Source organism: Nyctibius grandis, chromosome 15, assembly GCF_013368605.1.
Source record: "Nyctibius grandis isolate bNycGra1 chromosome 15, bNycGra1.pri, whole genome shotgun sequence".
NCBI classification, from domain to species: domain Eukaryota; kingdom Metazoa; phylum Chordata; class Aves; order Nyctibiiformes; family Nyctibiidae; genus Nyctibius; species Nyctibius grandis.
The window spans coordinates 10,940,753-10,953,368 of NC_090672.1; the positions used below are offsets into that span (position 1 = coordinate 10,940,753).

At 54.5% G+C, this 12,616-nt stretch overlaps 1 protein-coding gene across 1 annotated transcript in view; it reads right to left on the reverse strand.

The window, feature by feature from the left end:
• The window catches only part of WIPI1 (WD repeat domain, phosphoinositide interacting 1), a 21,077-nt gene extending 8,942 nt beyond the window's left edge, over positions 1 to 12,135 (reverse strand). The window contains exons 1-7 of the mRNA XM_068413377.1: positions 12,028 to 12,135; positions 10,539 to 10,621; positions 8,765 to 8,934; positions 5,199 to 5,295; positions 1,502 to 1,599; positions 437 to 529; positions 69 to 139 (exon numbers count right to left, since the gene is read on the reverse strand). Coding sequence (XP_068269478.1) covers positions 69 to 139; positions 437 to 529; positions 1,502 to 1,599; positions 5,199 to 5,295; positions 8,765 to 8,934; positions 10,539 to 10,621; positions 12,028 to 12,098 — 683 coding nt within the window. The 5' untranslated portion in view covers positions 12,099 to 12,135. The remainder of the gene's footprint in view (positions 1 to 68; positions 140 to 436; positions 530 to 1,501; positions 1,600 to 5,198; positions 5,296 to 8,764; positions 8,935 to 10,538; positions 10,622 to 12,027) is intronic.
• Positions 12,136 to 12,616: the final 481 nt, after the last annotated feature.

Genomic DNA, 12,616 nt, shown 5'->3' on the forward strand with positions numbered 1-12,616 from the left:
TCCCTGTGTTAACATTCCTGCTCCGGGAGCCCGCTGTATACTTGTCACCGACAGAAGAATGAACTGACCTTTTCATCCCTCGCCGGAATTCATAGAGCTTTTGCCCACCAGGAATGGAAAATACACGAATGACTGTGCCCTGCAAAAAATGCAAAGGGAAAGATCACGCAGGAGCAGGGCAAAGAGCGCGAGCCCTTTCTCTGACACACCCAGGAAACTCAGGACGGGCAAAGGCCCCTCCTGTTTGCCAGCCAGGGTCAATCTGAACCCCATACACTGGCCTCTCACAAGTCAGAGTCCTTTCAGTGCCCCTCCTCTGTTGGCTGTGTTTAAGCACAGGCAGCTCAGAGGTCCGGCTCGCCATGCTCCAGGCAGCTGCGCTGGCTGGGACCCCCCTGCCAGCCGCGGGCGGGTGCTCGCAGCAGCACTCACTCACTTTTTCAGAAGCACTTGCCAGCTTCGAGCCGGTGCAGTTGAAGGCGAGAGCAGCCAGAGGCCCGTCATGGGCAGGGATCGTGCAGGCTGTTTTCTGTAGGGCAGAAGGTAATGTGAGTGCAGAGAGATGTGTTGCTCCTCGGACTGCGCAAGGGCAGGGTGTTCCCTGCCTCGCACCCTATCATGGGATCGTATCACACGCGTGGTATCGCTTCAACATCCTCAGCATTTCTTATCTCTGCCCTGCCTTGAGCTCACTCTCCACCTACTATGGCCACTGTGATTACAGAAAGCTCCTTTCAGGGGCAGAGGTCCTCAGCTCCCCACCTCTCCAGGCTGCTGGAGCACCACCGTGCCCTCTCCAAAGCCTGGCATTCCCTTGTGCAGAGGCAGAGCTGGCCTCCCTGCAGCTCACTCGGCTGTAAGCAAATCCTGCTGCAACGACACCACCCCGATGCCTGCAGGGAGCCCGGGCCCCCGCTAGTACCTCTCACAGCAGCAGCGTGTTTTCCCCTTGTGCTCTGCTCCTCCCCTGCTGCAGATCCTTAGCTCCCGCTGCACGTACAGAGCGACAGCCTTATGTAATCCAAAGCCCTGGCATAAACAGCAGATAATCATGACCTTGCTTCCAGCCAGGGACAGATTTCCTGAGGGGGGCTTTGGACACCTCACCCTCTCCGTGACTTCGGGCCTGGTATCCCTTCCAGCCCGCAGAGTAGCAAAGCAGCTGCTCCAGGTCCTGTGCCTGGAGCAGCTCCAGGCCTCCCTGAGCCACCCTGGTCTCACCAATCCCATGGGATACGCTGCTGAAGGCCCTATAGGAACCCTCTATAGGAAGCCCTGTGTCAGCCTGGCAGCAGCCCTCAGGCTGCAGGGTAACGGGTCACGTTTCCCTTAATATCCCATAGCGGGAGATGGGGATGGGGAACGTGCCTGCCCTGGGCAATTCCCTTGCAGTCTGTCTCAGTGTGTTTATTCATCCCTCCCCAAGGCCCCGTTGGCTTTGCTGCGGTTCTGTTTGTTTTCAGTCCCCGCCGGTATCCAAACGGGCGAGCTTCGCACTTACCAAAGTATTTCCGTCGTAAAGCGCGATCTCTCCGCTGGTCGCGCTGCCGGGATAAGCCAAGTAGGAGTTGGCGTGGTTGATCGAGAGAGCGCACAGACCTGGCAAGGCGAGAAGGACGCAGCTGAGGTTGTTTGTTGGTGGAGAAGGGAGAACAGAAAGGCGGCCACGGACACGGCAGGGGGTTCAGGCGCTGTCTCATTTTGGGGCAGTGTCCGGCCCCGCGCTGGCAATGCCTCGGCCATGGGGACACCTGCTGGTATGGGACAGTACGGCTCCCCTCACCCCACCACCATCCCCCCCAAACCCCGCGCAGAAGGAGCCCAGCTCCTGCTTTGGGCGCGGGCTTGGCTTCTCCCCCTTAACCATCTCCTTGGAGAAGGCAAGAATAGGTGCGTGAGACACAGCAAGGGCCACCTTGGTCTCTGGGCTAACAGGACTCCTGTCCAGGCACATCTGGGCACCTCCAGATGTGCGCAGGGTGGAGGTGCTGGGTCAGAAGCTCAGAGGAGCAGCGCGGGCGCAGCCCCGGTATGAAGCCTGGGGAAGGTGGGCACGGTGAGGCAGCGGTGTGGGGCTGGGCAGCGCCATTTGCTTCTTCTCCAAATGGAAAAGGGAAGCGGAGAAAGAGCAAATGCCAGAGTTGTGCAGGGAGCTTCCGGCTGACAAGGAACTTGAAGCTAGCTAAATTTTAAGCACAGGGGGAATTCTGCCCCATAACAGCCATCTGTTTTTTCTGCCAACATGAGCATAAATGTTCCCAAACGTCCCTTTCAAAGCGAGCAGGAATTACGGGATGAGACAGGGATGGATGGACGTGTCCATCCGCCTGTCCCCCAGGTGACCTCGGGAAAGAGCATCTCTTCCTGCCTCTCGTTCCTGCCGCTGCCTGAGGACCCGTCACGGTGAATCCTGTCACATACAGAAACGGGTCTCACTTGCTTCCTGCACCACGTCCGCGTGCTCACACTCCTCCCAAATCCGACTCAAGGCTTCAGCACGACCTGAGCTTCCTGGCCCCGGCCAGGGGGTCCCACCTAGTCCCCCGTGCGGAGGAAGCCGCGGGGCTAAAGGCTGCCAGAGTCCCCAAACAGGATGCCCGCACACATGCACTATAGGCACGGAGGCGCACACATGCCGTGTCAGGACACGGCCCTGGCCCGGGCCCAGCGGCAGGGAAGGATCGGCTGAAGCTCTCGTTTTAGGTCATTGTTTATAACTAAACAAAGAGACCGCAGCGGAGCCAGGAGCTGCAGGATCGGCCAGGGGCCCCGGGGATCCGCTCCCCATCAATCAGAGGCATTTACATCATGCCGGGGACGGCATGTACAGGGGAGAAGAGGCGCAGCAGCAGCGAAGGCACCCAAAGAGGGAGGGATAGGAGGAAGGCAGAGAGAGCCCAGACACTGCTCGTGATGAGCAAGGGTGTCTTTTCAGGATGGACTTCTCCCAGTCCAGGCAGCCCAGGGGGGGATCAGCACAGCCCTTTCTCTAAGCGGAGGATCAAGAGAACGCTCAAGCTAAACAAAGCAAGCTCTGAGCGGCTGGTGTGAGTCACCCGCTGCCTCTGCGCCGTGCCGGGCTGGGAGAGGCGGCCGGGAAACCAGGCCAGGGGAAAACACACATGCGAGTGTACTGGGCTGACCTCAGGGAAGCACGAAGAACGAGGATTACAAGGGACGCGGGCAGCCTTTGAAGATGCTCCTCTGCTCTCGGCAGCCCCACAGCCCTGATAACGGTTGGTGCATGCAGCAGCGGGCACAGGATGGCACCTCTGGGAATGCCACATCGCAGGTGGCTGCCTCAAGCAGTACAGAAAAAAGCTACTGCATCAGAGGAGCTTGGCCTTGCCCCCAAGCCAGCAGGTCCAAGGCGGATCTGGGGCTTGGGGGAAGCCACATGAGGTGGTTTCCAAAGCTGCAGTCATCCCTGAGGTGTGTCCCCATGGCACACACATCAGCGTGAGCACTGCAACCTCCTCGGTGCAAATCGTGCCCCTGACATGAGCCACATGAAAAACAACATGTTTGAGCACACGTGAAAAACAACAGGCTCGCCTGCTGTGGGCATTTTCCTCTCCTGCATGGAGGAGGCTGGACCAGGAGCCAGATGCTGGCCAGGAAGCAGTCAGGGATCTCACTGCGACTGGCCACTGGGTGTGCAGCAAATCCCAGTCCTCACCGTGCTGGTGTTACCATGCCTGTGGTGCACATTTCTGGGGGGGGGGGTGGCACGCTTGCTGTGTGATCCTACACCCCATCACCACAGATCCCCGCTCCAAAAAGGGTTGTCCAAAGAGTGGAGAGGCTGGACTGCCTTGGCCTCCTGGAGGTCAGGGTCAAGCTTGGGACCAAAGCAGATGGTCCAGGGACAAAGGGAGCACGCGTGGCACAGCGCTTGCCACTCAGCTCATTTCAATGACAGCTGCTGCGGTAAAAGGATTTTAAAAAATCAAGCCCCTATGAAGTTCTGTGATCCAGAGCAGCCTAGTCCTGGCCCAGCGAGGGCTGATTGCTGTTGCTCTTAAACCACCGAGCCCCACTGCAGAACAGCTTCAGGCCTGGCTACCCCTGCCCTTCCTGCCGCTGCTGGGCTTTCTCGGGAAAGTTTTAAACTTTAATTATATTTGCAGTATTTAGTATGTTTGATCCACATGGAGATGCCATCTGTTGAGACCTGAAGTAGGTCAGGGGAGCTGCCGGAGGAGCATCCCTTGAAAGGCCAGAAGCCAGCCGTGAGCACATCAGCAACTTCCCAACCAACCACCCGTGAAACGACGCTGCAGCCTGCGACCGGCCGGGATATCACGGCAGCGCTGCCGCAGGCGCTCGGCCAAGCTTCCCTCGCCGTGCCTAAAAATAGCTCCTCTCCCATGAGCAGGAAAGCCGGATTCACCCTACACCGCACGGAGAGGATCTGTCCTGGAGCCACCTGCCCTGCCCCTTGGGTTTGCAGCGTATATGGGATAATATCAGGTGGCAGCCCGGGCTCCTGGGAACTCCCTGGCAGGGAATTAGCGCTGTGCCTGGCTGTGTTTTCTGCCCTGGGTGATCTTCACAGCACTAATCACTTTGGGAGCTGACCCCAAGCCCGTAGGTAATCACAGGAGCTTTCTACCTTAGCGGAGCAGTGCATGTCCGTGGCCAAAAGAGACCCTGGGTTAACCACAGGTCTGCAGGGAGTGCGGCACGGCGTGACGCTGCAGAGCTGACTCACGCCGGCAGCGCAGGGAAGCGGGGTGCCTTTGGACAGCAAAAACGCCGCGGGACTCCCTGGTGCAGGGCACGGTGAAGGAAGGGCAGGGAGCCCTGAAGGAAGAGTTTCAGGTTGTCTTATATGTGGAGGAAAGCTTGCGGTCCTGGCCTGCCTTACAGCTTTGTGCTTGTGCAAGAGCCTAAAGGCACACTGCGGGAAGCTGGGAGCTGCACGGACATCCCGCGGGAGGCCAGGAAGGGAACAAACCTGGGAGGTGAAGACAAACCATGCCGACCATTGCTGCTCTCTGATGCATGTGCTCAGGACAGAGCAGGGTTTCTGCTCTCCCAAGCCCAACTGCCTGCTTCCATGCATTTCTGGCTCCCCAGTGCTGAGTTAGGATACACAAACCACAGGCTGGTTTAAATTCTAACATCAGTGTTGCGGCTCTACAAAACTCCTGCAGAGCTGATCTATCCCTCTCGCACAGTTTTTCTGTGCTTACCTGTTGTATTTGGAGGCGTATCCACAATCGTCTTCAAAAGCTTCATGTCCTTAATGTTATGGATGTAAATTGACTCCTCCAGGCAAACAACCAGCCTCTGCAAGGACACAAGGGACATGCACAGAACCTCACCAGCACGGGCACGGTGCCTGTCTGCTGCTCCCCCAGTTCACACACCCAAACCTTCACTGTTAGAAAAACTCAACAGGAATTTTTCACGCACTGAAAGGTAAGAGAAACATGATCTCTCCTGCTTCTCCATCCCCTCTCACTGGATAACCTTTGATTGTGTATGACTCTGCTTTTGAGAGCTGCCTACATCAGGTGTTGCTTTAGAAAGCAGCTAAAACATCATGACCTCTTCTCTGCCACTCCAAGAGCTGATCTTCCACATCCCCAGACCCCAGGGACAGGAAGACACATCAGGGTTGTACCGTAGCCATGGGCCCTCGATCGCCTTCCTTTCCTACCCCAACTTTTCTTTGCAGGTATTTTCACAGCAAATTACTTTTTGATCATAAAGACTAGGCAGCAGAGAGGCTGCCAGTCCTGCTTGTCCGTATGCCTACAGGTGGGACTACGTGCCCCTTGCCCTGACTTTTTCCTGATTTGGGAGGGAACATTTAGGTGATGGGCCTCCCACTGCTGCTAAACCTAATGCATCTGTTCAGCAAATTAATGTTTCTTTTCCCATTCGGCATCAGCAGGCAAGACTCTGCTTTATGTGCCCTGCAGAACTGCATAAAAACTGGGCTGGGAAACATTTGTTCAGGGACAGTCACATTTACACCATCTTGGCAGATGGGGAGGGTGTTTCCAAGTTAATGTGCTTGTACCTCTTCTGCCGAACTCGTCAGCAACACCCACCCAGCCAAGAGAGGAGCTGCCAAGTGATGGGGAGGAAAGGCAGAAAGCAAAAAGGAAGCCCAATGCTGTAACCTTAGCACTGGGCCACCATCTCTGGGACCACTCAGCTTTGTTTTTCACTTTGGTCCAGATCTTTACGTGTTACCACGGAGGCATTTTGTACAGAGGCTTTTTTTGGGACCAGGCTGTGGATCTCGCTGCAGGGTTGTGCTTTCTAAGCCCAGCGAGTGCACAGCTCCACCTGCTCTAGTGCCAAGTGTCCAGAAGTGCTCAAAACCTCCCAATAAAAACGTTAAGGCCAGACTCCATCCAGGCTCCTGAAGTTGGAGCACCCGCATCCATGTACAGGAAGCCTCCAGCTCTTTAGAAATGAGGCCACTTATTTAGTATCTAAATGTGGAGCTTAGTCACTAACTTGAAACACCCACATTAGAAAATCTTTGCCTTGCTCCACCATTACTCTCAGATCAAACTCTTTCCCACTTCTATTCCTGCTAACCACAGCATCTGGGGCTGTGTCAGAGCCATTTTGCATTTCCAGGAAGACTTTGCCTTCTCTACAGTAACAGGCATCAACTTGCTAGCAGAGACCGTCAGAGTAATATTTATACAGCTGATTTCAGCAAAGCCACCATGTGCTTTCCCAGAACTGCAAAACACGCTGCTATTGATGTACAGGTGAAGGGAGGTGTCCAGATGATGGCAAAGCAACAGCAAAAGATGCTGGCACTGACAGGGACAAAGTCCAGGAAAGTGATGGGGGTGGGAGGTGAGCAGGTGAAGGAGGCCTGGACAAGCTCACCACGAGTTGGGGAGGGCTGGTTCTCTGCCTCCTGCCCTCCACGCAGCCCTGTAGCCCATGCTAACGTCAGTGCAAACCCTGTGGAGATGAGGAATGTGTTTTATCCTCACAGACGGAGCCTCAGAGAAGGTGAGTGGTGCTGTGATTGCTACGCAGGGCTCAAGGCACTGCGTCTTGTACAAAATGTTACTGCTCACCAGTGTTTTTCTGTAGTCCTTCAGTTTGACATGAATCAGGTTAGTTTACTGAGTTGTATGTTGAGGACTTAAATGTGCTGGGTGAGGACACAGCGAGGGAAAAGTATCAAACTTCTCCAAAGAGCTCAGCAGGGTTTCAGCAGTGAATGAAAACCCAGGGAGGTTATGGGAGAGCTTCTCACCGGTCCCACAGCACAGCCTTAATCCCCACTTTAAGACAAATCATGATCTACCTTAACACACTGGAGAGTTATAATGGAGCTTGGAACAAATCATTCCCATGGATCAACAACAGCTGAGGGACTTGCTTGTTTGCACGAGGACTTTTTCACAGAGGGAGCAAATCAAAACACGCTCTGTTTGAGACCTGTTCCTGTTTTATTTGCCACCATTTTCCTGTGTATTTGCCTCGTATGGGATTTGGCCTTCTATGGACTTTTAATGTCACAGCACGTGCAGAACCTGATTGCTGCCAGTTTAATCTTGAACACAGACTGAAACAGTGATTTCTCTTCTGTCTACCCAAGTTATCTGTAGCATCTTCAAATCTCTCCAGGTTTGTCTGTGCTATGGCTGGAGGATGAGCTCAGCCCAGGATTTGAACCTAAGCTCATAAAGCAGCCAAGGAACGTGGATGCAAGGCTGGGCCTATGCATCATCTTCAGGCAATCTCTGGAGCAGCACATGGGGAAAAGCCTGAACTTACTTTATTTTCACACTAATCTCCTCGAGCTGCTAAGCAGAACCTCCCAGTTTATTTTTACACATATACATCTATCTGCAATTCAAAGGAAGTCCTTATTTTGCCAGCTCCATTGTAAGTTTAAGTGAAAAAAATCAATTTAGGACAGATTTAATTGTAGTACAGGAACTTCTGGTCAAACACAGCTTTACTGGAAACTCAACCCAGAGTTTCCTTATGGGAGAGCCTTACTGCAGGACTCACTGTTGCTAACTGAGGAGAGGCTGATTATATACAATTACAGAGACTGCTTATTTCTTCATTGTAAAATGTCCTCTGCTTCTTATGGCATATACTTTGAAAATAATTATGGACAAAAAGAAAAGATGACTTAAAATCCTCCAAAAGGGTTCAGGGCTGCATGAGGCTGTGTCAGTTCAGAGAATAACACTCTAAAAGGCACCTTCTAAGTGGCCTGAATATTTTCTATACCTTTAAAAATAAAACAAGGCTCCTAGCAGTACTGGAGAAGCAGCCTTTCGTCTCATGCACGGAGTTCAAGTTACTCCTGGGTTTTGTTACCAGCTTTGAAGGTCTCATTTGCAACCAAGATGGCAGAGGTGGGCCTGAAGTCAGGATGTGGAATCCAAGGGAGGGAGGAAGATGAAAAGGTGTTTTTTTGGCAGAGCTCTGTGCTGAATAGGCAAGAAGGCAGATTACAAAAAGCCTTTGTGTAACTGCTACGAAAACAAGGACTTAGCTTCATTTTCCTGAAGCAAACAGTTGCAGCAGATGATACCCACAGCCATCCTGCTCCTCTGTCAGAGGTCACCAAGCCTGAACTGAAGCTGGAAGGGGAGGACAGGTACCAACCCCTCCTGTCTCTCTTCACAGTCTCTGTGCAAACCTCCCCGGGCTGCTGCTGTTCTGCTAGGCAGCGGGGACCCAGCTGGAAAGTCAACACCAGCAAAGAGCCAGAGTGGGACAACCTGGCTAACCCCCTTCCCCAGCTTCTCACCTGACGATTCAGACGGATGGACAGTACATTACTGGAATAGCTATAGTTGCAGATCTCTGTCCCTTTCTTGAAGTGGTAGACATTCATTTGCTGTGGCTTGGCATGACTGACCACAACCACAAGGCTGCTGGAGAACAGACGCTCCACGATGTAAACATCTGGGATTTCATCTGGGTACAGAAGGAAAGCGAGACAGAGCCTTTAGCTTGGCTTATGGTTGGTTTGATTGCAGCAACAAGTAAGACTCAAGAGTGAACTGGGCTGGAACGCTCAGTGCTAAGGTGTTCAACATCTGCTTTTGTTAAAAATTTCTAATACCTGGCACAAAGCATTTAGGACAGAGCAGGAAGGGGTTAATGGATATCCCCTGAAAGCAGAATTTAAGCCAGCCCCCTTGGACAGTGCTGTTGTGCCTCTCCTGGGCAGGACCCTCCAGCTGAAGCTAATCCTTGGGCCCTCCAGCTGTAGTTAATCCTTGGGAAGGGGATATAAAAAGGAGGAGCTCACACAACTTGGTCAGGGGTTTTCCTGGAGGGAGTAAAGAAGCTGGAGCTTACTGAGGTAAGAAGCAAGCTATGTGTAACTCTCTTTATTCTGCATGGTGTCTGATTTTTTTCCTGGCCTCCTCAGGGAAGGCTGACATGTTTAATCCCTCCCTGTTATTGGGGTTGTGGTCTCTAGAGAGCTCCAGCATGGCTGTGGTGAACAGTGGTGTGGTATGTCTTACAGAGACTGTGTTTGGGATGACTCCTGTTGTGTAGAGAAGGCACCATTACAATGGTCCTGGTGGACCTGTACCTAAATCATCAGGGACTATGACTTCTGGTGTAGGTAGCCCTGAATGGTGTTCAGAGCTTGGGCTGTGTTGGAGGTATAGGGACTGCTCCACAGCCATGATGTGGGACTGCTTATGTCTCAGCCCATCACCTTGAGTGTGTCATCAGCACGGATCTGTTTCTCTTGGGTTTGACTGAGGGCAATCCAAACTCCTAAATGCTTTAAAAAATAAGTCTATGGCTTGCTGCTGTATAGCAGCTGAGTTAGCCTGTGAGGTAAAGAGGAAAGGAGCCTGGACTTTGTTCTAGATGGTGCAGTTTTATCTGGTTGCTGAGGCTCCCTCTATATTCAGTGGAGAGAGACTAGCATATCCCAGCTGTGAGGTGTGTCTTTAGTGCACCTTAACTGCAACACTTCTGGCCATGGCCTGGACCAGACTAGAGTATGTGCTGCATGAGGCCTGACTTGTTCTGGGCTGTTGAGTGCATTGCATGCTGCTCTGAGCACAGCTAATAGCTGAAAGCCTGCTGTGAATGACCTTACATGGGAAACATGATAAAAACATCTTGCTTGTAAATACCACATTGGACTAAAAGCCAGTGAGTTATCCAGCATCTGTGCTGGGAGTCTGCAGTCTCCTGCTCATGTATCTGAAACATGCTAGTGGTAAACTACCTCTGAATGCTGGTTTGCAGGAGCTGCTGCTGTCAGACTGATAGCAGTGAAAAAGAAGCTGGACTCTAAAATTGTGGGAGTCCTTTGACCTTGTTAAAGTACTGCTGACTGTTCAGAAGTTTCTCCAAGGCTGTAGCTCACTCTAAAGGCTGCTGTGCACAGGGCAATACCAGAGCTGTTCCTCCTTTGATATGGGTACAGCAGAAACAGATGCCACCTCTGCAACAGCAGTGAGCAGAATCTGCCCCTCACGGCAGACTGAAGTGCAGTAAGACAGGTAAAGTCTGGTCAATATGCCACCGCAGCAAAACAGGAGACTTACTGCTTTCGTGGACCTGGTCCAGTTGCTCCACAGAACTTAAGGAGAAAAGCCTGTATCCAGTTGTGGTTCCAATTGCCAGGGAGCTGCAAAGACAAGACAAGTTGCTAGTTTAGGTCTTGTGGCATCCAGGTGATAGCAAGAGTCCCTGCATCTAGGGAAAACCAGTATTTCCTGGTACAGTGATCTGTGAAAGCACAACTTCAGTTTCCACTCTCAACGTAAAGCATATAAAGTAACAAACCTAAGAATCCTGCTTTCCGAGGCTACTGCAGCCTAAAGAAGGGAGACAGCAAACTGTCACCCATTCATATGGTCCTGTGGCTGCTGGAGGAACAAACAGGCATTTCTGCACCTGGGAGGCTGCAGACAGGACCTTTGGGACACAAAGGGGAGCAGCTTCCTAAGCGAGGACCTGATCCATGTACACTGACCTGTGAGGGCTGTGGAAGCTTTGCTCTCACTGGCAGTGGGTGCAGGCATGTAGTGCAAGGCGCAGTCATGCCAAGTGCTGGCTCTGCTCAGTTCCTGATATAGTAAGCAGCAACATCTAGGTCTTAAATCAGCAGCCAGCCCAGAATGCCAACACAGCGTCTGTGGTAGCCAGCAGGTTCATGTCAGCAGGGCATTGCCACCCATCAAAGCACTTTGTTTAGACACAATAAATGCAAAGCAGTGCTGCAAAGGTAAAGATATTTCCAGGTGTGAGACTGGTATCTGTGATTCTTATCTTGTACCCCATGACCTGGGCTGAACCTTGGCTCTGGGCTACAATTTCCAGACACTGTGTGCAGCTCACTGCTTCGGGATGTTTGTTATCCCACCGGGAAATGGTTCTTAAATGATCGGCTTTGAGGCAGGTAAACCACAGGTTAGCAATGGTGTAAGGGCGAGAGGCTCCAAGGAAACCCTCCGTTGTCTGGAGGTGGTGCTGGGGTGGTACTTGAGCACAGGCTGCTCACCAAGAGCCTGCCTGGGGTCTTGGCAGGGAGCCCTGGGCGACTTTGCCACCTGCAAAGCGGCCACAGCACAGGTCAGCAGACAAAGCCCTCGGAGGAAGTCACTTCTCTGCCCATCCAAAAATGCTTCCTAAACTGCTGGGGGGGGTAAAAAAACCCACCACCGTGACTCCTCTGAATGTGCTGCCTCCCTTGGACTCCCAGAGACCGAACCGGGGGGCACCGGAGGATGCCTACGGAGAGCCAGGAGCCCCCCCAGAGCGGGGCAAGGCCGTGTGTGGCCGGGGATCCCCCCGGGCCAGCCCCGTGCGGGGCGAGGAGCCTCGCCCAGAGCCCCCCGGCGCCGGATCCTCGTGGGGGTCCCATGGGGGTCACCGCAGACGGGGTCGTCCCTGTAGGGGACCCCAGCGGGGGTCCCGTAGGGCCTGTCACGCCCCGTGGGGACTGTTGGACCAGCCCGGGGCCGGGCCAGCCCCCCCCGGCCACCGCCGCGCTGCCGTCGCCCCCCGCCCCGCGGCTCCCGCCCCGCTTACGTGCAGTCCTGGTTGTAGGAGAAGCAGCTGAGCGCCGCGGGCCCCGCCGGGGCCTGGGCCGCGGCCTCCATGGAGCGGGCGCGGCGGCTCGGCCCGCTCCGGCCCCCGCGGCGGCGGCGCCTCCCCCGCGCCAAGCCCGGCCCGCTCCGCGGCGCTGGCGGCGGCCAGGGGCGGGGCCGCCTCCCATTGGCCCGCGCCGCGCCAGAGGGCCCGCCCAACCCGCCGATGGACTCGCGGATCGACCAATCCGCCGGGGGCAGGCGGGATGGCCCCGCCTCCGGGGTTGGCGGAACCCGCTGCTATTGGCTGGCGGCGGGGAACAGCTGTTCGTGGCCACGTGGTGATGTTGTGGTTGCATCAGACGAGCCCGGGCAGCGGTTGGGGGGGCACATCTGGGGGGGGCTGGGAACAGCTGGGGGCTCATCGCTGCCGCAGCGTTATGGGGAGGGGACAGAGCGACACGGGGCTGCGGGGGTCCGGTTCTGGCGTTGGGGTGGGCGCGGGGCTGGGGCGTGGGAGGGCGCGGTGTGGCGGGGAGAAGGGCCCGGGGCCCCGCTGTCTGCCGGCCCGGGACACCCGGCAGCCCTCC